We start from the raw sequence: 26,186 nt of genomic DNA on the forward strand, positions 1-26,186 counted from the left end.
ACAGGAGTAATTTACAATTATTGATATTCACAATTAGAACTATGTTACAGAATCTGTTGTTTAAAAAGAACTATTGTGCTAACGTTTAAAACTAGCAACGCATAAGAAAGTGTTTAAAAAATGAAGGTCAAGAAGCAACTGTACAGAATGAAAGAACTTGTGTGTTCCCTATACATCTGGGAACACACAAGTTTTTTCTCAGTAGATGATAATAGTGCGTGTCCTTCGAAGATTTCAAAATATCATTGGAGAGAAATATCAATCTCATGGAGAAATATCAATCTCGCAGCTATTAACCTGATTGACTAAATTAATTGCACGAAAGAAACGTACATGTTTATAGCTTGCAAATCCTAAGCCACCCGATTTTCCGTTCATCTTTGGTGCTGCATCAACTTGGCTGGCACTCTCGTCGTCATCAGCAAGGTCTTGCTCAGTTGCAGTATTATCGGTAGCATCTGAGTCCCCACTCTCGTCATCTTCGTCCTCGTCCGGGGGATGCACGAAGTAGAGAATCAACACATACGAGTCACCAGAATAAAACTGGCCAATCTCATTCTCCGGCAACTTCACAAAGTTCTGTCCATTGAACCAGAAGCCTACTGCCTACAATTAAAATTAATGTTAATAGGACGTGTTATCATGCAAGCACATGCAAAACTGAATCACCGCTACTGATATGAACAATATCTCCAGAGTTTGAGCCAAAGTGTTGCCTGGGCAGTCCGCCGTGGTAATAGTAGTTTATAGAAGGCGCTATTGAAACAATCAAATAAATTTTTTGAAAAATTTCTCCTTCTAGGGCTCTTTTTAAGAAAAATAAATACCAAAAAACCACCTAATGCTGTACTTTTTGGTATATGTTTTTCTCGAATTTGGCTTAAAAACAAATTCGGAAAAGAAGCTAGTTTTCTGAATAGCACTATATATACACTACTCTAAAAAACATAGCCGTCAGATTGCCGGAATAGCTGCGAAAGAATAGACCTGAGTGCCATACCAGAGATAGAAACAGAGACAAATCTAAATTGAAAAAAAAAAGATGCCGCTCAAAAAGCTAGGTAAAAAACATTCAGCGATACATTAGTAAAGCTTGTTAAAATTCATCCCGCAGAAGCCTCTTATTAGGGACCTTTACTGCACATATGAGTTCCTTTGACCTTAAACAAATTCAAATCAAACTTAAGTTTTAAAGTGCAAAAGTCAGTTTATTGAGTGAGGTAACTCACTTGTGATCAAAATTTAATCACGCAAAAAAACTTTTGCTAAAGAGAGTGAGCAATAACGTCACGCGCGCAAACGCTGTTAGTGAGAGGAAGAAGTCATTCAGAAAATTTGACTTTCAGCTTTGCTGTGTGAACAAATGTAAAAAGAAAAAAGAGCGTCAGACGACGAAACAAAAAAAACAAGAGCACCGCAATACAGCTACGCTCAGCTTACAGCTTCGCAGCTATAATAAATAAAATAATATTAGCTAAAACACTAATATCACTCGATATAGTTTTTCATTTTAATATTAACTAAACCTGCTAATATTATTTTACTAAATAATATATTAAGCAAAACATTAATCTTAACCAAAGCAATAATATTGACCAAAAACACAAAATTATTAAATTACAAATCTTATGATCAATTAAAACTTTATTACACCATATGTAAACTAAACCCTAATACATTACCATTAGAATCAATTGGCCAACCATGTTCATCTCTAGCACCAAAGTTAACATCTTCTATTCTATCTTTTGTAACATTTTTGATAAAATAGCCGGAAGGTTGCCGGAAATAGCCGCATAGACGCTTGTGGCCTTCCATGAAATGAAACAACTAAGACATAAGATAGACAGATTACCACCAGTCCATTAATAGACCACTAGACTTTTTGGGTTAAATGCTGACTGTCATTTTTATGAGACACATACGCTCAATAAGGAAAAATCCCTAAGAGCTTTTCCAAAAATCATATTCAAATTCAAAAACTCAAAGACTGTAATACACACTATTTATCTATGACTAGTAAATATTCATAAAATTCAAAGTCCCATAAGTGAGTTCAGAAGTCATTTTTTGAATGAGGTAAGTCACGCAATTGTCCTAAGAGCAGATATGACGTCACGCACACAAATTTTAATTTAAAAAAGCACGATGTTCCCAATAATAGCCGCTATCGCTTCGCGGCTATTAATAAAACAATTGTTGGTATATTAGCTATCATATAACCTGGTGGTTCAGTTCGATTGAATGTGTATATTATATCAGAGTTGTTACCATTATCTTTAAAACCAGATATAATATTACAGTCAATATTAATTGTATTATAACCCATTATACAATATGGCTGTATATTTACCAAACTGATATGCTAAAATCCTAATAAAGATGCTAATCCTAATAAAGATGCCAGGTGTTAATTCAATGATTGTACCATCATCAAGCGAAATTTCACAAGAAGAATCTACATTAAAAGAGTTATATTCATTCTCTACACTATAAGCAAATTTATTATTCTCAATTTTATTAAACACTGAATTATTAACAGATAATCTACTTAAACCAAATTTTGTTGTATTAAGCATAGGTTCAATAAAATGAATTCTTTCTGTTAGTTTTGTCACTCTAAAGTTAAGTGTATGTTCATCTTTAGATTTAGTTAAAGCATCATGTATCTTTTGTAGTTCCCATAATATAAGGTAATCCATCATTTTTATTATTTAAATAATAACCAGTGTGATAACCAATGTATTAACCAATTTAATAAGCAATATCAAAACCAATGTAATAACTTAAAATTAACATTTTACCATAAAAAAGGACTTTAAATTAGATACAGCTTATGGTTATATTAATGATATACACATAAATTAACAAAAATAAATCTAATAATCTAGCAGCTAATACTAATGTTAGAATTAATATTAGAATGAACACAGTTAATACTAATATTAATTCTCAATAGAGAAGAGAACCGTTTAAATATACATGATTCTCATCTTGATATTGAGTTCATTGTATCAGATAAAGCTGTTGAACAGTTAAACAGATAAAACAGTTAAACCAATTAGTAGTACCTGTCATAACCATTGTATTAAGCAGTTTCGTAGACAATATCTCAACGGATGTAATAACCAAAGTATTAACCCATGTATTAACCAATGTAATAATTTAGATTCATCTTTGTGTTAAAAAAATTGAATTTTAAAATAGATACAATTTCTGATTATAATAATGATATACGCAAGAGTAAGATAATAAAAAATAGATAATCAGAATACTATAAACACAGAAAACTGTATTGACAAATCATTCTCAATAGAGAAGTGAACCACTTAAATATACACGATTCTTATCTGCAAACTGATATGCTAAAATCCTAATAAAGATGCTAATCCTAATAAAGATGCCAGGTGTTAATTCAATGATTGTACCATCATCAAGCGAAATTTCACAAGAAGAATCTACATGACTTTCAGCTTTGCTGTGTGAACAAATGTAAAAAGAAAAAAGAGCGTCAGACGACGAAACAAAAAAAACAAGAGCACCGCAATACAGCTACGCTCAGCTTACAGCTTCGCAGCTATAATAAATAAAATAATATTAGCTAAAACACAAATATCACTCGATATAGTTTTTCATTTTAATATTAACTAAACCTGCTAATATTATTTTACTAAATAATATATTAAGCAAAACATTAATCTTAACCAAAGCAATAATATTGACCAAAAACACAAAATTATTAAATTACAAATCTTATGATCAATTAAAACTTTATTACACCATATGTAAACTAAACCCTAATACATTACCATTAGAATCAATTGGCCAACCATGTTCATCTCTAGCACCAAAGTTAACATCTTCTATTCTATCTTTTGTAACATTTTTGATAAAATAGCCGGAAGGTTGCCGGAAATAGCCGCATAGACGCTTGTGGCCTTCCATGAAATGAAACAACTAAGACATAAGATAGACAGATTACCACCAGTCCATTAATAGACCACTAGACTTTTTGGGTTAAATGCTGACTGTCATTTTTATGAGACACATACGCTCAATAAGGAAAAATCCCTAAGAGCTTTTCCAAAAATCATATTCAAATTCAAAAACTCAAAGACTGTAATACACACTATTTATCTATGACTAGTAAATATTCATAAAATTCAAAGTCCCATAAGTGAGTTCAGAAGTCATTTTTTGAATGAGGTAAGTCACGCAATTGTCCTAAGAGCAGATATGACGTCACGCACACAAATTTTAATTTAAAAAAGCACGATGTCCCCAATAATAGCCGCTATCGCTTCGCGGCTATTAATAAAACAATTGTTGGTATATTAGCTATCATATAACCTGGTGGTTCAGTTCGATTGAATGTGTATATTATATCAGAGTTGTTACCATTATCTTTAAAACCAGATATAATATTACAGTCAATATTAATTGTATTATAACCCATTATACAATATGGCTGTATATTTACCAAACTGATATGCTAAAATCCTAATAAAGATGCTAATCCTAATAAAGATGCCAGGTGTTAATTCAATGATTGTACCATCATCAAGCGAAATTTCACAAGAAGAATCTACATTAAAAGAGTTATATTCATTCTCTACACTATAAGCAAATTTATTATTCTCAATTTTATTAAACACTGAATTATTAACAGATAATCTACTTAAACCAAATTTTGTTGTATTAAGCATAGGTTCAATAAAATGAATTCTTTCTGTTAGTTTTGTCACTCTAAAGTTAAGTGTATGTTCATCTTTAGATTTAGTTAAAGCATCATGTATCTTTTGTAGTTCCCATAATATAAGGTAATCCATCATTTTTATTATTTAAATAATAACCAGTGTGATAACCAATGTATTAACCAATTTAATAAGCAATATCAAAACCAATGTAATAACTTAAAATTAACATTTTACCATAAAAAAGGACTTTAAATTAGATACAGCTTATGGTTATATTAATGATATACACATAAATTAACAAAAAATAAATCTAATAATCTAGCAGCTAATACTAATGTTAGAATTAATATTAGAATGAACACAGTTAATACTAATATTAATTCTCAATAGAGAAGAGAACCGTTTAAATATACATGATTCTCATCTTGATATTGAGTTCATTGTATCAGATAAAGCTGTTGAACAGTTAAACAGATAAAACAGTTAAACCAATTAGTAGTACCTGTCATAACCATTGTATTAAGCAGTTTCGTAGACAATATCTCAACGGATGTAATAACCAAAGTATTAACCCATGTATTAACCAATGTAATAATTTAGATTCATCTTTGTGTTAAAAAAATTGAATTTTAAAATAGATACAATTTCTGATTATAATAATGATATACGCAAGAGTAAGATAATAAAAAATAGATAATCAGAATACTATAAACACAGAAAACTGTATTGACAAATCATTCTCAATAGAGAAGTGAACCACTTAAATATACACGATTCTTATCTGGAGATCGAGTTAGTTGTATCAGATAATGCTGGTGGTGTGGTGGTGTTTTCAAGAGTGATGCTAATATTAGGTTAGTTAACTATGGTACACTAACACCATTTAGTTCAGCTAAACTTGCAACTAGTGGCGGTAGAACTATTGATTATATAGATCATTGTCACCCTAATCTATTCAAGTATAAATTACTTACTTCTACTGATGATGAATATGAAAGTGGTTTTGTTAGAGACCAAAGTGATAGAGAGAGTCAACTTAAACGTAATCATACTGTTGCTGAACGTGGTCATACGTATATGATGACTAAGAAGAGTGATCTATTTGTGCTTGTAAATGAATTAGATTATATATGGTTTAGGATTTAAACTAAACTAAAAAGAAATAATGATAGAGCATTGTATAGAGTTAATGCTGGTGCTGGCGCAGTAGCTAATGATGGTAATATAGAAACCGAATAGAAAAGATATATAATGGTGTGTACCTCCAATAGATCCTAGTAAAGAATAATTGCACAGAAAGGATTCAATAAAAAGAAAATTACAAATTTTAGTTGCTATGAAAGAAAGACCTTCTACAAGAATGTACCTAATGCAACTAACTTCTTATTTAATCTCGGTATGTAGAGTGGTATGGAAAGACCTCCATATATAAAAGTTTGTTTTGAAAATGATATTGTTAATGAACAAACCCATGATGCGAGTATACTCAATGCAATAGATGTAAAAGAAGTCATTGTAAGATTGGTATTGATTCTTAACCTGAGGAAAGCCTACTGCCGACAATTGAAATTATTGTTAATATGACGTGTAACCATGCAAGAACATGCAAACCAGGATCCCAGCTACTGATATAAACAAAACTGCTATGAACAATATCTCCAGAGCTTGAGCCAAAGTGTTGCCTGGGTATTCCAGCGTGGTGAAATAAATTGATCGAAAAATTGCTTCTTTTAGGGCCTTTTTTTAAGAAAATAAATACCTAAAAAAACACCTAACAGTGGACTTTTTGTTATTTACGTTCTTCTCAAATTTGGATCAAAATAAATAGTCGGAATAAGCTAGTTTATTGAATCCCATTTTCTATACACTACTCGAACTGTATAAATAACGTATTAGCAAATAACACCAAAATCACAAAATATTATTTTATTATAATATTAACTAAAACTGCTAGCAAGAGCACAAAAAATTATTTAACTATAAGATTAGGCAAAACACTCATATTAACCGAAGCATTCATATCAACCAAAACCACAAAATTAATCAAAGCATTATTGTTAACCAAAACCAACATCTCACTATAATATTAAACGAAAAACTAATATCACACTAAATATAAATTTTACAATAAAATAAACTAAAACATTCACTGGTATATTAACTATCATACAGTATATCAGGCGGAATCCACTTTGTAGATATGTAAAAACGTCAGAGACCAGTTTTTATTAAATTACAAATAATTTTATGATCAGATAAAACTTTGTTACACAATATGTAAATTAAAACTTAATATAACACCATCAAAATCAATTGGCCAACCATAATCATCACTAAAACAAAATTCAATATATTCTATTATATCTTTTGTAACATTTTGATATCAAACATTTGTTGTGTATTAACTATCATATAACCTGGAGGTTCAGTTAGAATGAAAGTGTAAAATATATCAGAGTTATTACCATTATCTTTAACACCAAATACTCGGAACAAAATGAAGACTCGTGTACTTCAATTCAGTGAAAAATTGCCATGGCACTTCAATCTTAATTTCAGCATAACGACAACTGAAGAACAAATCATAAATAAGAATTGATCCAGAAAAACATGCAATCAATCAAAAGAATTAGACAAAAATCCTTAAAAAACAAAACAAAATTTGATTAAATTGCGGCATTATCTTTAAATTACCCCGCACATTGCCGAGAAAGAGTGGCTAATGATTCTCATAACCACGATTGCATTAAAACGAACAGAAAAAAAGGATAGTTGTCCGTTTTAAAATTTTCATGTCAATTTGTAGCTGAACATACTCCTGTTTCTTAGTGGAGACCGTACAAGGACTAGTATGTATACCCATAAGCATTAGAGGTAGTAAATAATACCTACAAGAACAATGTGCAAGAAACAGTACAATAAAACTGGGCTTAATGGGTTTTTCATGTATTCTTTTTCATTTAGTTTTCCTATACTGAATCTGTTGGTTTGCCTTGCTGAGCAACTGCTGCTTATAACCAATTCCGAGCAGAATGAGAGAAGAGTGAAACTAGCCTAGAGAAGTAAAACAATTTTGACGTAAAATGCTGAACCATCTGTAAACTAAGGTAAAGCGAAACTAGCTTTTATTCGACAAAGTAAAAACATAGTAGGACAAGTCTTGACCTACAATTCAAAGGTCGATGACTAAATAAACAACTAGACCCAAATTGAGCTATCAATGGATTGAAGAAAAGATTTTAAAACATAGCTGGCAGATTGCCAGAAAATAGCCGCAATAGATTCGTAGATCGGCAGTCTATGAAGACAGTAAAAAAGACAGACCAAAACAATTCGTCTTTTCATTGAAGGCGGATCTGTTATATTTTGATTAAAAATCTGTATAAGTTATTGCTGTCTCTATTAGCTGATCTCAAATAACCTTCATTTAGAGTAACACACCCATTTGAACTTATCTCTTAAAGTAAATAAAAGTCAATTTCAAAGCGAGGAAGTCATTTTTGAGAGTGAGGTAAGTCAAGTGTGACCAAAAATTTAATCACGCGCATGAACAAAAAACTCACTCCACTAAGAGCGAAAAATGACGTCACATGCAATTCAGTTGTATATGCATGAACGAATGAACAAAAAGTGGCTTTGACGTCATATGTTCGTAACAAAAATCATGACGACGAAATAAAAAAGCATAGCAGGACAAGTCCTGACGTACAATTCAAAGAATTTTCATTGACTTAACAAACAACTAGACCTAGAACGGACAATGAGTGAATTGGGAAAAACAATTTCTAAAAAAAAATCAGATGCAAAAAAAATAAAAAAAACAAAATCAATGTCAAAATGCTGCTAGTGAGAACAAAAAACCACTAGTGAGATATGTAATTTTGATTCTAACAAAAAACTAGGTCCACAATGAGCTGTGAATGGATTGGGAAAGCTGTGAACTTTTTAGAAAAAAAAATCCCATCACAAAAATCGAAAAAACGATAAAAATCAAAGTGAAATCGCCCCATTGAACAAAAAACCACCACCGATAAAGCGAATTTTTGTTCAAACACCGTTTTCTCACTCTACTTTAAAATTAGAGCGAAAAAAATTCACGCCGCAAAACCACTCGCTTTTTCGCTCCATTTCCTGTTTCGGCGTGACCAAAATCACTACTCTAATTTGACTTCAAAAATCATGAAAATGTGTGAACAGATCTTAAAAAAAAAGACAGCGCCCCAATACAATTCAAATTCTTTGAGTTTTAAAAAAACCAAGAGAAGGCCAATAATAGCCCCAGCTATTGCTGTGCGGCTATTAAAAATGATCACAAAATCCAAACAGTAAAAACAAATAAAGGCAAGTTGGTGCACGTGAACAAAAAATCACAAGAGTGAAAGCAAACTTTATGCTCAAACACCATTTTGTAACTCTTTAAATTTAGAGCGACAAAAATGTCACACAGCAAACCATTCTATTGTTCGCTCCACTTTCGTCGTGATCAAAATCACTACTCCGATTTGACTTCAAATATGTTTGAACAGCTCGTAAAAAAGACAACCCAATACAATTCAAATTTTTTGAATTTAGGAAATAGGCCCACTATAATAATCGGCTGCGATGATGAGGGCGTCTATGAAACAAACAAACTCAAAAACAATCTCATCAAAATATAAAACCACTCGAATAATTAATAGCAACCACAAAACTCACCAAATTCTATAAAAATCGAAAAAAAAACTGCTCAAAAAGCTCAAAACGAGTCAAAATGGTCAAAACAGCTGAAACATAAATACTAATATGTAATTTTTGGTGGTGGTGATATAGGTGGTGGTGGTGTCGGCAAAGACTTGGAGATATACATCCAAGGGTTTGTCAGACCCCACTCAGTTCGGCCAATAATTTGTGAATTTCGTCTAGTTTACTCCAGTTGTTGCAGAAGTCACATTTATAAGCAATTCTTCAGGTGCATTTGTCCCTCGCGTCATATTTCCTGATAAAGTAATCCCAGTAAATTTACGGAGGAGTGCTCGGTTGAGATATCCGTAGTCGGTTTACATACTGACAACAAAATTGTAGAGCTAATTTGTGCGACGGAAGAAACTTTTGTCCGTTTTGAAAAAACGATCTGTTCCGATGGTCAATTCACCTCTAGTATGCTGTCGGGTTTTCTCTTCAGTGACTCTAGGTTGCTCTACAGTAACGTCGTATTCATTTCTGTCCAGATAAATGAGAGGGAGATTGTGCATTTCAACGTAGAAGCTTAGGGGCAACAGCTTAAGTTATACCAGTCGATCTTTGTAATCAAAATTTACAATAAGTTCCATTTGGTTGCAATTTCTTGTACTCGTTCAAACCTTACAATCTTTGGTTTGTTTGACTGCCAGGCTTGAAAGCAGATCTGCACCGCGACAACGTAGCCAACCTATGAGTTTAGCTTACTGTTTCGCGAGCTGTTGAAAGGTTTCTTTTCAGTTGGCATAGTGCAATTAATCCCTTCTTCATTTCGTAGTGGAGTTATCACTCAAAGAGGAATTTGGGGTGAGCATAAATTCTAGATCACTCTGCATAATTGTTAGTTCGATAGTGAGTTCATTTATCGCGGCTGTCATCGACCAATTTTGTATACTTTTAGCAACGTTTGCAAGTTGGCTCTGATTTGATTCAATAGTCTTGAAATATTCCGCATATCCAAAACTCTTACAATTCGACAATGCATCCGATAAATTAATTATGAACAGCGACAAAAGGAGACCTTTGCGGAACTCCGCTACTGAAATTAACTGGGTCCCAAATTTTCGCAATTTTTTGTACATATTGCCCTTTTTGGTTTTCTAAATTGAGCCGTCGTACTGCTGGTATAGTGAATCAAGATCAGTCAAAAACGATACCACAACTGACCGCTTCGTTCGAAAGCCGATGATTTTCAAAGAAGGCATCTTAGGAGCAATTATTCCGCCCCTGTAAAGTCCAAAACGAGCAAAACAATTATTCAAACAGCAATGCTTTTTTCATCTGATATTACGTTATAGCCTTCTTTCAGCTTTGCAATTTTTTCTGTCTTTTTATTTGAGTTAATTTTGTTGCTGATAAACTTCCATTGTCCTTTTGAAGTTGGGAGATTCTCGAAAAATTGTTTTGTATAATCGTCAGATGCTTCACGTAATTTTCTATTTACATCTCTTTGGATCTTTTTCCCATTCATTGAACACACGATGCTTTTCGTTAATGAGACTACGCAGTTATTTTGATAGCCATCTTTTGTGTTCCTTTTTTGTTTTCACTTCTATATTTTTCAAAGGTGCGTGATTGTTTAATACATTTTGCAAAATTTCAATGAATTTATGAAAAATTCCATTTGCTCCAATGTTTTTGTACATTAGTGAACAGCTTGCAAAGCAATGTCACGGTTAAACTTACTTCTTGAGTATCTTCTTTTATCGCGCATAAAGAATTTTGTCTTTTGCTGTTTACGTTCTAATTCCAATGATGATTGATAAACAATAGTGAAATGATCATTTTCAAGTATTGACTCCATTATATCTGCTTTATAAATTTGATTTTTAGAAATAAAGCAGTGGTCGATTAAGGAAAATTTGCCTTCATTTGTCTATTTTGCTTTTTTGGTGTTCACGTACTTAGGCCCGTTATCTGCAATGAAGTTAATTAGTAATTGTTTCCCAGTTTCTTTTAGTAAATTTATGTTGTAATCTCCAAAAAGGATTAGATTGTCAGTGCTTAGTAAATTTATGTTGTAATCTCCGAAAAGGATTAGATTGTCAGTGCTAAAATAAACATTTGAGACTTCTGATGTCATTTCGTCAAGGAAGAATATTGAAAGTTTTGCATTTGAACAATACGCCACATTTATGAGCAGTTTTTCTTTCAGAGGTTCAGTTACTTCTACCCATAATGATTCAAAAAAAATTCCGGTTGATGGTGTTCAAGTCGCTTCTTATTTTGATTGAAAACTGCTTGGGTATCCATATGCCTACACCTCCCCCTCTTTCCAATTCAGTTGATGATGATCTCGGCTGGTGCATAAATTGATGACTACTGCATAGAAAGGAATCTGGAATAGCATTGTTCTCTTTTATCCATGTTTCGGTAACAGCTAGGAAAGACAACTGGTCGAGAGTTGCCAGAAAAATTGATAGCTTTCGTATTTATTATTCAGGCTTCTGCAATTCATGTACCAGAACTTGAGATCGTCTTCTGTTCTGCTCTTTTCTTTGTAGTACTGGTCTATTGTTTTCAATTTTTCTACTTTGCCAGGGTTTATTTCAATATCTCCACTTTTATGCAGTATAATTACTATTACGGATAATAAATACCGAAACATGGTTTTCCCAAGAAACCACGCAAACCTAGCATCAAAATAGAATTTTGCGCATCCACATAAGATAACCAGGTGTTTACTCACATGCTTGAGGTCCTCGAAGAAGTACAGTCTATCGTATTCCATATCTTCCACATTGTGGTCTGGTTGTCTGCTAGCAAAAAGGGCACTCAAACTGGCCTTGGCCTCCTTAAGTTTACCACCGGTCCCTGCCTCTTCCCCGCCTCCTACAGCAGTCGTATCAGAAGAGGGAAGATGCTGATTGTCTTTCGTGTAATCTACAGACACCTTGTCAGAGGTCCACGTTGAGAAGAAGCTCTTGAAAAACTCGCTCTCAAACCTAAACGTGCAGCAAGTTGATATCTAACAGAACCGAAATTTATTACTTATGAAAACATAGCCGGCAGATTGCCGGAATAGCTGCGAAAGAATAGACCTGCGTGCCGTATAATAGAGATAGAAACAGATTCAGATCTAAATTGAAAAAAAATCGACGCCGCTCAAAAAACTAGGTAAAAAAACATTATTCAGCGATAAATTAATAAAGCTTGTTAAAATTCATTCCGCAGAAGCCTCTTATTAGGGACCTTTACTGCACAAATGAGTTCCTTTGACCTTAAACAAATTCAAATTAAACTTAAGTTTTAAAGTGCAAAAGTCATTTTATTGAGTGAGGTAAGTCACGTATGATCAAAATTTAATCACGCAAATAACCTAAAAACTTTTGCTAAAGCGAGTGAGAAATGACGTCACGCGCGCAAATGCCGTTAGTGAGAGGAAGAAGTCATTCAGAAAATGTGACTTTTTCAGCTCTGCTGTGTGAACAAATGTAAAACGAAAAAAAGGCGTCAGACGACGAAACAAAAAACATAGCCGGAAGAATTCCGGAAGCGACTCGAAGCCGCAAAACCTCACAAACAAAACCCTAATTGCAGCTGAAGCCATTACCATTCGAATTCAACCATTAACTCATTACCTCCCCTGGTCTGATCTAAAAATTGTTGAAACTTAAACCACTGTCACCAAGAAAAAAATGCAGCAAAATTTTATGTTGTTGAAAATGTTTGATAACGATAAAAAATCCGAAATAGACAAGCAGGTCAAAATACTGATGGCCTAAAACAGCTGAAAGGGCTAACAATTGCCCTCAAATAATTCATGATTCTGATCTCAAAAAGATCAGAAAAGCAAACGGCAGATAACAATCTTAGAAACTAAGTTAAATTTTTTTTTTTTAAAAAAAAGAATACTCAAATTTAAGAATCAGAAAACCACTATAATTACAGTTATAATCACTGCAATTAAAACAAAAAACGGCACATACTTCTCCCTTGTTCTGCATATGCTGGACAACATGATTTAAAACTAATTCAAAAATTAAAATAATCATAGAAAAGACAAGCAGCAGAAAAATGTTCAAAGGCAAAAAATCGTTTAAATTAACACCAAGGCCGGAAAGAAGTTGCAGTAGATAGTATTCAGTAGAGCTTTTGGAAAAAGCTGGCTAGCAAACTCTCGGTACTGCCTTGTGTTGAATGAAATCAATTGCAAACAAAGAAATGACGAAAATCTAAGAAAATGCTGAAATCATTCAATTTTTTAACAACTGAAACAACCAAAAACAAATGTGCCATAAAAAGCTGCCAGGACAAAACTAAAATGATACTAACTAGAATGATAAGAACATGGACACAATATGAGGAACACCGTAATAAAAATACATTCTTGATTTTTGAAAGTCAAAAATAAAAAAAAAACAAAATTCAAGAAAAACAAATACATTTCATTGTTCAGCATTAGAGACATAGAAAAGATAACTAGTCGTCCAATATAAAGATCTGTCCTCCTGAAGTGAACAAAAAAATAAGAAAAACCAGATATCAAACATACGAAACATTAAATATTTTATTGAAAAAGGTCAAAAAACTTTTAATACTGCTTTCATGAAAAATGGAAGCTGAAAAAATCAATATACCAAAAATAAAAATAGGTGCCAGGACAAAGCTAGAATGATACTAACTAGAATTTTAAAAATATGGGCACAATGTAGGGCACACCGTAACAAAAAGGCATTCTTGTTTTTTAAAAATTTAAAAATCAAATTAAAAAATCAAGAAAAACAAATACAGTTCACTGCTCAACATTCGAGACCTAGAAAAGATAACTAGTCATCCGATACAAAAATCTATCCTCCTGAAGAGAACAAAAAAAATAGGACAAAGCAGAACTCAAAAATATAAAACATTGGAACATTTTGCAAAAAAAAATTATCAAAAAACTTTTCAGACTGCATTTACGAAAAAGCTTCAACTGTTTTTCAAGAACTGAACTCCAAAAAATGATTGAATTTTTATTAAAACGCAATTAAGGTCCCTCATGTTGCACAAAAAGACTATTTCTAGTAATTACAATCAAAATACAAACAAAAAACTGACAAAAATCGGGAAAAAACTACCAAAATCGGATTAGCATATGTACAATTTTATAAAACAAAAATACACCGAGGTAGAGAGAGGCGTTAAGTATATGAATTATCAAAGGGAAGTTGCCAAATGAACTGATTTTTGACAAAAAGACGGTTATCTAAGAATGAAGAAATTAATAGTAAAAAAGTCAAAAATTAACTAAAAAATCAAAAAATATGTGCCAATTTTCAAATTGAAACCCATATTCAGGCTCTGCAAAACACTGTGGCATCAATCTCCGATGTTGGCATTTCAATATAGTATCGAATAAAAATTATTTCTACAAAAAACCAAAATACAAGCAAAAAAAATTGGCCACTTAGACGGAAAAAACGGCTAAAAACGGTTATCTATATATGCCATTCAGTCAAAAACTACTTTTCAAAGTCAAAAAGTCATTCACTAAACGCAGCGCATGATCAAAAAACTTCTCTCGCTTAGCGAAAATTTGTTCACCAAGACAGCTTTTCTCACTTTCGCTTTTAGGTCAAAATGCCGCGTGAACAAATCTACTTCCTGTAAAAAAAAACCGAGAGAAAACCAATACTCCTCTTCGAGTCGTAAAAAAACCAAGAGCACCGCAATATAGCTTCGCTCAGCTTACAGCTTCGCAGCTATAATAAACTGTTTTTATTATGCCCACATATGAAATTAGGGCACTAATATTATTGATTGGAACAACGAGGTAAGCATTTCTCGACGACACACGTCCGGCTTGGTTGCAGAAAACGGTTGGTTCTCCAATAAAAAAATTAAATAGTCCGAGTAGCTTGAACATTAAAACTGCATCTACGCTACCAAGACTCTGGATGACATGCAACAAAAAGCGAGCTATCTTTTTGTCTTTGATGAATCTATGTATATTTGCCACCCAATTTATTATTACTGTTAAGCAAAGCATGAATATTTCAAGTTAAATTGATTATCACCCTTTGCCATTGATATAATAGTTTCGTTGTCTTTCTGAACTGTTATGCGCATCATTTGAAATATCCTCATTGTCAATGAACATCGTAGGTAGTCATAGAAATTTGAGCATACAATAGTACTAGTTCGTGATCAAGAATAACATCGGTGGACCATATTTGCTTACCATCTTGCTAGTTTGCAGTATATCAACAATTTTTCGGTTTTCAGTGATACAACTTCTTGACGAGTCAGCATTATAGCCCAACTTAGGCAAAAGGCAAACAGAGTTGCTAGTGACGACGAAAGGTACAATGGAAACGTTCATTGATTCGGTATTTCTCTACAAATCAAAAAGCGAATGATTACACCGATCAGAGCTATTCTTACTGAATAAACTAGAACATAGCCGGCAGATTACAGAGCAAGTCTTGACCAGCAATTCAAAGAAATTTCATTGACTAAACAAAACTAGACAGAATGCACTATTATTTGACCGAGGAAACCGTTTAGAAAAAAAATTCCAGCAAAATCGAAAAAAAGGTAACTGTCAAGGCGAAAATGCCGCATATGAACATACATAGCCGGCAGATTGCCGGAATAGCTGCGAAAGAATAGAGTTGCATGCCGTATGATAGAGATAGAAACAGATACAGATATAAGTTGAAAAAGTTATCGAAGCCGCTCAGAAAGCTATGTGAAAAACATTTAGAGATAAATTAATAAAGCTTGTTTATATTCATTGCGCAGAAGCCTGTTCATTAGGGAGGCTCTTTACACATTTGATTTCTTTTGACCTTAAACTAATTCAACTTACACTTAAGTTTAACAGAAAGTGAAAGAGTCATTTTATTGAGTGAGGTAAGTCACGTATGAGTACTGTCTCAAGAGAGGGGGTTATCCTCCGATACCTAATTATAGTATAATGGGGGGTTATCCTAGACGGAATAGGATTAGGCGACTATACCGCCTTGCAACTCATTTTTGCGTTATGACACCACTAGCAACGGTTCATTTGAAAGTTATTTACGAAATTTACAATGAATTGAAAAAGGATTATTCTCAAGACGGTGAAAGATTTCATTATTTCTTGGTAGCATGCCTGTACTTGGATCCTGATATTGATTTAGATATTGCGATGAAAATGAGACCCTTTTGTGGACTGATTATTATTGATAATTCTTCTCTGGACATGGACAAGTATTTTAAGTGAAAAAGGGCCGTGCTACTCGTATGTCCAACCCTGTCGTGTAAAACAAGTACTTTGGTCACGTGAAAGGACTTGTCTTCTGTCTTTATTGGAAAACTTTTAAAAGCAGTTTATTCAGTTTGTTGGAGTGTTGAAATCAAGACCAGTTCTTGATTTGGATAGCTTTCAACATTAAAAAGTCTGGCATTATTATTAAAGAACTAGCTGTTTAGACAGGAAATTATTGCGATACTGTGTCATGTTTACCCCCAACACCATTCAACATATTCTCTTCGAGTGAAAGACGATCGCACCGTTGGGTGTCAAAATTTCTTCATGGTTTGAATTGGGAGAGTGGAGTTTAAACCCTTCTATATTCTGATGAAAAATTACCTAAAGGCTATTTTTAGAACACAAACTCAAACTCTAACTTGACTCGTTCACACTGTGAATAGATTTCCCTTTCATGTATTACCCAACAAGCTATATGATTTAAGCGTATTAAGGTTTGAGGAAATTCTTACTCGAATACAACAAGTTTGAACACGATAAAAGCAAGTAATTGATTCTTCAATTTAGTTTATGTCAACAAGCTACGGAACAAAAAAGCGTTCCCAAAGATAAAAATCTAAAAGCATTTAAACTTCGGTTTGACTGATTGATATTTTTCCGGCAAAGTTCAGTTGTTTTTGACAGAGAAGACAATTGCCGAGTAGGAAAAACAATTGTAAGTAGAGAGTAGCTTCTACCCCGGAAACAGCAGTTTAATTCGTCAATTATTAGAAGAACTCGTCGTTTAAAGTGATACTAAGAAGTTAAAACAAAGTCCTCAAAGGGTCCTAAGAAGTTAAAACAAAGTCGAAAGGTATAGAAACCCCTGGTTTTTAGTTTTATAAAGAATCTATCAGTAGAAGGAACGAGTAGTGTCAAGAAGAACATTTGGAAAGCAGCGGAAAAAGATCTCGCCACTGTGGTCGCAGAAAGCATCAGGACTCCCTCGGAAAAAGTAGTACTGTACAGAAAGCAGGCAAAAGAACAAAAAATCCGGAGGACAAAATAAAACCTGTTTAATTTCCGACCGCATCAAGATTCCCTCAGAAAAAAGTAGTTTTTGAGACGCAAACTGGTATTGGTAGACAATTTATATATGCAGTAGTGGTGTTGATAACAAAAATAGCACTAGCACTAACACTAGTTCTAACACTAAACCACCAGCATTGATAAATAATATATCACCTGGATCTTACAAAGTGTCTGAAATAGCAGAGATAACATATAATGTTATATTAGAAGCGGATAAGACTAAAATGCATGTGATACAAGGTGGTCCTAGTTTTGATCTAGAAAATTCAAAAGCGCCATTACTAGGATTTAATCATTTTGGTAAATATGCAGCAAGTAAAACAATGAATTTGATTATTAAAGATGAACATGGTAGACCAATTGATTTCAATGGTGATGTATTAAGTTTTACTTTACATCTGACTTAGTCAGCAAATTTATTGTTTAGTATAATAAAAAGCACTCTAGGTTTCAGTCATAGTTTTGTTTCATTTAAACATAAAAATTAACTATGATGCTGAATTTCAAATTTCAATTTCCAGTAGGTGTTACAGAAGTCATGCATTAACTAAAAGGTTAATAGTGTTGGTGATCTACTCGTTAATATGCTATTTGTAATAATTTTAGCCATCATTTTCTCAAATCTAACTGAACGCTGATATGTAAAACTTATTATTTTAAAGATTAAATATAAAACTTATTACATTATTTGGATTAATATTGTGTCTTCTTTTAGATAATATCTTTGAAATATGATTATAATCATAACAATGACTAACAAAAATCATCTACATCATCATATAACTTTTTACAAGAAAAAACATCTTTCTCATTTTCGTTCTTGAACGTCTTGAATTTCTTACGACCCATACTAATAAAGTTACATTATATAATAGTAGTAGTCTACTCATTTTAACTAATTAATGAGAGAATTTTTGCTTAGTGTTTGATATAGTTGAAACAGTATTTTTATTGTTAGAGTAGTGGAAGGAAAGTGTGATTCTGTCGCCCCATGCAAAACGTTTCAGAAGTGCTGCTTTTAGGCCAATTTTAAGGAAAAAAAACGAAGGCTGGAAATCTGCCGAGTAGGCAGTTTCCGTCTTTTTTTAAAAAAAAAATGGCTTGAAAAGGGTGTTTTTGAAAATTTTTTTAATGGGTTGATTTATCATGCAAACACGCAAATTACGCGTTTTTTTAACAAATATTTTTTGGATAGCACATATTACTCACTACTGGTATAGGTATGGAGTGGTGCTCCGGCTTTACCAGTTCATCTTACGTCTCAAGACCAAATCGCGAAGTTTGTTGATCAGATGAAAAATCGGCGGTACGAAAAATTGCATACAAATACAAACAGTGGAAATATAACTGCTAAAACATAGCCGGCAGATTGCCGGAATAGCTGCGAAATAGACTTGCGTGCCGTAAAATACAGATGGAAAAAGATACAGAAGTGAGTTGATAATAGTTATCGCCGCTGCCTATAAAACTTACAAGTTTATTTCAAAGGAGGTTGTTTTTGGGTGCAAAAAATTTTCCCTGTCGCGTCTCGAACCGGCGATCTCCGGATTAACAGCCAGTCGCCTTAACCACTCGGCTGTCGGACCATACAATCTGTTTTCTTACAATCAACTTTGTTTTAGGAACAGATTCTGTTTCTGAATAACCGCAATTTAGGTCACGCAGAAAGCGTGAAATCAAGCGCGAAAAAGCCATTTAAGCAGTGACGAGAAAGAATGTTCTAGAACAAATGTAAAACGAAAATGAAGCGTCAGACGACGAAACAAAAAACATAGCCGGAAGAATTCCGGAAGCGACTCGAAGCGCCAGAACTTCACATAAAAAACCGTAAAAGCGGCGGAAGCCATTACCATTTGAATTAAACCATTAACTTGTTACCTCCCCAGGTTTTTTCTAAAAATTGGTGACCTAAACCACTGTCACCAAGAGAAACAAAACGTAGCAAAATTTTATTTTTTTTTTTGAAAACGTTTGGTAACGTTAAAAAAATCTGAAATAATTAACAAGATCAAAATGCTGATAGGCTAAAAAAGCTAACAGGTCTATCAATTGCCCTCCAATAATTCATGATTCTAATCTCAAAGATCACTAAAGCAAACGCCAGATAATAATCTAAGAAACTAAGTTAAATCTTTTCAAAAAAGAATGCTCAAATTAAAGAATCAGATAACCACTACAATACACTTCTAATCACTGCAATTAAGACAAAAAACAACACATACTTCCTTGTTGTACATATGCTAGACAACATGATTTCACACTAATTCAAAAATTAAACTGATCATAAAAAGACATAAGCAGCAGAAGAATATTTAAAGGCAAAAAATCGTTTAAAATAAAACCAAGGTCGGAAAAAATTTGCAGTTACCATTAATAAGCGGAAATTTTGGAGAAATTTTAATAGAAGACTCTCAGTACTGCCTTATGTTGAATGAAATAAATTGCAAACCAAAGAAATGACGAAAATCTAAGAAAAAGCTGAAATCATTCGATTTTTTGACAACTGAAAAAATCAAAATACCAAAAAAATAAATGTAGGTGCTAGCACAAACCTAGAATTATACTAACTAAAATATGAAAAATGGGCAAAATGTAAGGAACACCGTAACAAAAAGACATTCTTGATTTTCGAAAGTTAAAAATCAAATTAAGAAATTCAATACATACAAATCATACAAAAAAAACGAATACATTTAATTGTTCAGCAATTTGGAACATAGAAAAGATAAAGAGCCATCCAATACAAAGATCTATCCTCTTGAAGAAAACAAAACTTAGTAAAAAAGTGAATAATACGAAACATCGGAGTCAACCGAGAAAAAGATTCATCCTCCTAAGCAGAATAAAAAAGAAAAGCAGAAGTTAAAAAAGTTTAAAAGTTGTTTAAAAAAATGGTCAAAAAACTTTTAAGACTGCATTGTTGAAAAAGTTTTAACTATTTTTCAAAAATTTAACGCCAAAAAATGATTGAATTTTTTTTGAAACGAAATTAAAGTCCCTCATGGACTTTTTCTGGTAAGTAAAACCAAAATACAAACAAAAAAAGTGACAAAAATCGGAAAAAAAATACAAAAATCGGATTCTCATATGTACAATTTTATAAAACAAAATTACATCTGGGTAGAAAGAGGCGTTGAGTATATGAATTATCAAAAAGAAGCTGCCATATTGACTGATTGTTGACAAAAAGACGGTTAAAAGATCCAAAAATGAAGAAATTAATAGAGAAAAAGCCAAAAAGTAACTAAGAAGTCAAGAACTATGTGCCAATTTTGAACTTGAAACGCATCTGCAGGCTCTGCAAAACACTGTGGTATCAATTTCCGAGGTTGACATTCCAATAGAGCATCGAAAAAAAATTAATCCCACAAAAAACCAAATTACAAGCAAAAAAAATTGGGCCACTTAGACGAAAAAACGGCTAAAAACGGTTGTCTATATGTGCTATTCAGTCAAAAGCTACTTTTCAAAGTCAAAAAGTCATTCACTAAACGCGGCACATGATCAAAAAACTTCTCTCGCTCAGAAAAAATTAGTTCACACGGCAACTTTACTCACTTTCGCTTTTAGGTCAAAACAGCGTCTGAACGAATAGTACTTCCGGTAAAAAAAAACCTTAAGAAAACCAATACTCCTCTTCGAGTCGTAAAAACCCAAGAGCACCGCAATATAGCTACGCTCAGCTTACAGCTTCGCAGCTATAAAAATTAAGAAGTGGAATTTAAATTATACCACGCACGGTTTACATTCGTACGAAATAAATCATCATTGCACCTCTTCCAGTAGTGAAAACCGATAGAAAACCATGCTCAAACTTTTACCATACTCAAAACCATACTTTTTGCAAACAAGTACGTCCGCTGTACAAACAAGCGCACTATGGGAAGAACTCCTTATCCTCTCTTACCCCTGTTTCTCGACAATGACGCCAGCTTCATCGTCCTGTCTGATGACGGTCCTAAGCAGGACTCCAGCCATCTGGACACTAGCCCTCTTAAGTATCCTGGCACTCTTGCGCCCCTCCCACACAAACACAGCCGTCTGTGCATCCAGGATACACACACTGCGGGGGTCCAGCTGGCTCTCGTTTAAGGACCACGAAGTCTGCTCCACTGTTAACAGAATATCACGTTAACAAGGATTATATATGAAAAAAGCGCTTATTCTTACTACCGATAATTGAACTCAGCCACTCAATATTTATTTGGTTAGATCACTACATCAATACAGCAATCAATACGTTCAAACTGAACGGTTATCAATTCGATAAAGTACATAATTTCATCTTCGTTTTAATTTTCCCGGGATATTAAAAATTGACTATTTACCTTGACTGAGCTCAAAATATTTGCCTCCATCAACTTGTTTGATGTGTACATTGTACAAGTTAGGCTTCTTTATGGTGTTGAGATCCAGCCATTCGCTGGGTTTGAATGTAAACCTGAAGCAAAAAGTTATCAGCTAAAATCACTCGGAAAAGTTCATCTTAGAAAAGGGTAATCAAAAATAATTGGAGGAACATAACTGACTAACGTCCGGCAAATTTCTCTCAAACAACCAGCGAGCGGTTGGCTTCGTTAGTAGCCAGCTGCCGGTTGGGGATGTTAGAATTAAGTGGGGGGGGGGAGAGCGAACACTAAATCACGTTCAGCTAAATTTACCTGAAAAAAAAAACACTCGAATTAACCTGAGTCGTTCAGGCAAATTATTCCCACTCGAACTAAATTTACCCGCAATTTACCTGAAAAATTTAAGCGACAATTGAAAAACTTTCACCACAAGTTGCCTCAAATTAACCTGAAAAGCCGCCTTGAAAGATCAGGTATATTTTCGGAAGCAATCGGAACCATGATAAAAGCACCAGTTTGGGTGCAAAAACCACAAAAAATGACCTTTTCACCATAAATTTAGGCCTTCCAAAAAAGGTCAAAACTATAAGCACTTGAAAAACAACTAAAAACAGCTTAGAACTTCTCAGGAAACTTAACGCCCGCTGAGGGCTACCTGTTTATCCCGTTTTAAAAGTTCAAAGTCATAGAAAAATTTTTGAACACATCTTACAAAAAAGATAGCCGGACAACTCCAGAACTACAATTCAAAGAATTTCAAATGACTAAACAAAAAATAGACATAGAATGGACTATCACTTGATTGGGAAAACTATTTAGAAAAAATCCAAACCAAAAGTTGGAAAACAGTAGAAAAGAAAGCGAAAATACCGCATGTACCACGCGCTTTTCCACTACACTTCCTGTTTCGACGTGATCAAAATCATCTTTTCAATTCGACCTCAAAAATCATGAGTGAACAGATCTTGAAAGAGACAGCGCCCCAATATAATTCGAATTCTTTGATTCAAAAAACCAAGAGAGGCCCGATATTAGCTAGAGCTGTCGTTGTGCCGCTGCTAAAAGCATATCGGGCAAATTGCAGGAAACTAGCAACCTGTTAAGCAGCTTGAGGCACGATGGGGTTGAAACGGAACACGGAAAAACAAGAGATAGAAAATAACAGAAATTTTCTAAGTCTCAAATTGTTCTTATTTGTTATGCAAATTCCTCATACTCGGTTAGATTCCAAAATTACACTTGATTCAGCTTTTAACTTACGGCTATTAAGCAGAACACCAATGTCAGCTAAAACCTGCAGTTATACACTTAGCAACTAAAAAACTCATATTTAACTTAGTGGGGGGACTGAGCGAACACTAAATCAAGTTCAGCTAAAATTACCTGAAAAAAAAAACACCCCGAATTTACCTGAATCCTTCAGGCAAATTGTTCCAACTGGAACTAAACTTACATGTAATTTACCAGAAAAATTCAGGCGACAATTCCTGAACTTTTACCTGAAGATGCCTCAAAATAACCTGAAAAAATGACCTTGAAAGTTCGGGTATATTTTTGGAACCATGAGAAAACGAACCAGTTTGGGCGCAAAAACTACAAAAAGTGACCTTTTCACCATAAATTCAGGCCTTCCGAGAAAGTTCAAAACTATAAGCACTTGAAAAACTACTAAAACCAGCTGATGAATTCTCACGAAACTTAGCGCCCGCTCAGGGTTACCTGTTTATCCCGTTTTGAAAGAAGCTTAAAAACATAAAAATTTTTGAACAAATCATACAAAAAAGATAGCAGGACAACTCCAGAACTACAATCCAAAGAATTTCCAATGACCGAACAAAAAATAACATAGAATGGACTACCACTTGACTAGTACAACTAAGAAAAAAATCCAACCCGAAAAATGGAAAACAAAAAAAAATCGAAGCAAAAAGGCCGCATGTTAACAAAAAATCTCTAGCGAGAAACGAATTTTGGTTCATAGACCGACTTCTCTCTACTTCATTAGATTGAAAGAATTTAACGCAGCAAAACCTCGGGCTTTTCCACTCCACTTCCTGTTTCGGCGTGATCAAAAGCATGAAAAATGTGACTCGTGTAATACGAAGAACGAGATAAATAGATCAAGCAAAATAAAAATAACTTAGGAGGAGCAGTCTTGAAAAACACTTCATGAAACACAACAAATCAGCCTTCTTAAAAGAACAACCACTGATGACAAACAAAACACCAAGGCGTGAACTAAATTAAATACAATACTACATAAATAAAAAAAAAGTGATTTTGTTCATTATTGGAAAATAGTGCTACTGAAGTCATTATTCCTAACAACGTCAATCTAAAGCCTTTTACACAAGCAGTTTAGTCAGCAGAAACTAATTTCTGCCAACACAAGCATTTGGCAAAACGATTTTTAAGAACTTCATTGAAAATAAGTGCAATCAAAGTCACCATAAATTTTTTCACCATAAATTTAGGCCTTCCAAAAAAGTTCAAAACTATAAGCACTTGAAAAACAACTAAAAACAGCTTAGAACTTCTCAGGAAACTTAACGACCGCTGAAGGCTACCTGTTTATCCCGTTTTAAAAGTTCAAAGTCATAGAAAAATTTTTGAACACATCTTACAAAAAAGATAGCAGGAGAACTCCAGAACTACAATTCAAAGAATTTCAAATGACTAAACAAAAAATAGACATAGAATGGACTATCACTTGATTGGGAAAACTATTTAGAAAAAATCCAAACCAAAAGTTGGAAAACAGTAGAAAAGAAAGCGAAAATACCGCATGTACCACGCGCTTTTCCACTACACTTCCTGTTTCGACGTGATCAAAATCATCTTTTCAATTCGACCTCAAAAATCATGAGTGAACAGATCTTGAAAGAGACAGCGCCCCAATATAATTCGAATTCTTTGATTCAAAAAACCAAGAGAGGCCCGATATTAGCTAGAGCTGTCGTTGTGCCGCTGCTAAAAGCATATCGGGCAAATTGCAGGAAACTAGCAACCTGTTAAGCAGCTTGAGGCACGATGGGGTTGAAACGGAACACGGAAAAACAAGAGATAGAAAATAACAGAAATTTTCTAAGTCTCAAATTGTTCTTATTTGTTATGCAAATTCCTCATACTCGGTTAGATTCCAAAATTACACTTGATTCAGCTTTTAACTTACGGCTATTAAGCAGAACACCAATGTCAGCTAAAACCTGCAGTTATACACTTAGCAACTAAAAAACTCATATTTAACTTAGTGGGGGGACTGAGCGAACACTAAATCAAGTTCAGCTAAAATTACCTGAAAAAAAAAACACCCCGAATTTACCTGAATCCTTCAGGCAAATTGTTCCAACTGGAACTAAACTTACATGTAATTTACCAGAAAAATTCAGGCGACAATTCCTGAACTTTTACCTGAAGATGCCTCAAAATAACCTGAAAAAATGACCTTGAAAGTTCGGGTATATTTTTGGAACCATGAGAAAACGAACCAGTTTGGGCGCAAAAACTACAAAAAGTGACCTTTTCACCATAAATTCAGGCCTTCCGAGAAAGTTCAAAACTATAAGCACTTGAAAAACTACTAAAACCAGCTGATGAATTCTCACGAAACTTAGCGCCCGCTCAGGGTTACCTGTTTATCCCGTTTTGAAAGAAGCTTAAAAACATAAAAATTTTTGAACAAATCATACAAAAAAGATAGCAGGACAACTCCAGAACTACAATCCAAAGAATTTCCAATGACCGAACAAAAAATAACATAGAATGGACTACCACTTGACTAGTACAACTAAGAAAAAAATCCAACCCGAAAAATGGAAAACAAAAAAAAAATCGAAGCAAAAAGGCCGCATGTTAACAAAAAATCTCTAGCGAGAAACGAATTTTGGTTCATAGACCGACTTCTCTCTACTTCATTAGATTGAAAGAATTTAACGCAGCAAAACCTCGGGCTTTTCCACTCCACTTCCTGTTTCGGCGTGATCAAAAGCATGAAAAATGTGACTCGTGTAATACGAAGAACGAGATAAATAGATCAAGCAAAATAAAAATAACTTAGGAGGAGCAGTCTTGAAAAACACTTCATGAAACACAACAAATCAGCCTTCTTAAAAGAACAACCACTGATGACAAACAAAACACCATGGCGTGAACTAAATTAAATACAATACTACATAA

At 33.6% G+C, this 26,186-nt stretch overlaps 1 protein-coding gene across 1 annotated transcript in view; it reads right to left on the minus strand.

Moving 5' to 3' along the window:
- The window catches only part of LOC142358612 (protein flightless-1 homolog), a 172,865-nt gene that overhangs the window by 33,899 nt on the left and 112,780 nt on the right, over positions 1-26,186 (minus strand). The window contains exons 16-19 of the mRNA XM_075410058.1: positions 21,990-22,102; positions 21,569-21,773; positions 12,103-12,358; positions 334-606 (exon numbers count right to left, since the gene is read on the minus strand). Of these exons, the coding sequence (XP_075266173.1) occupies positions 334-606; positions 12,103-12,358; positions 21,569-21,773; positions 21,990-22,102 (847 nt within the window). The remainder of the gene's footprint in view (positions 1-333; positions 607-12,102; positions 12,359-21,568; positions 21,774-21,989; positions 22,103-26,186) is intronic.

The sequence above is a fragment of the Convolutriloba macropyga genome, chromosome 2 (assembly GCF_964194025.1).
Source record: "Convolutriloba macropyga chromosome 2, txConMacr16.3, whole genome shotgun sequence".
Lineage (NCBI taxonomy): Eukaryota > Metazoa > Xenacoelomorpha > Acoela > Convolutidae > Convolutriloba > Convolutriloba macropyga.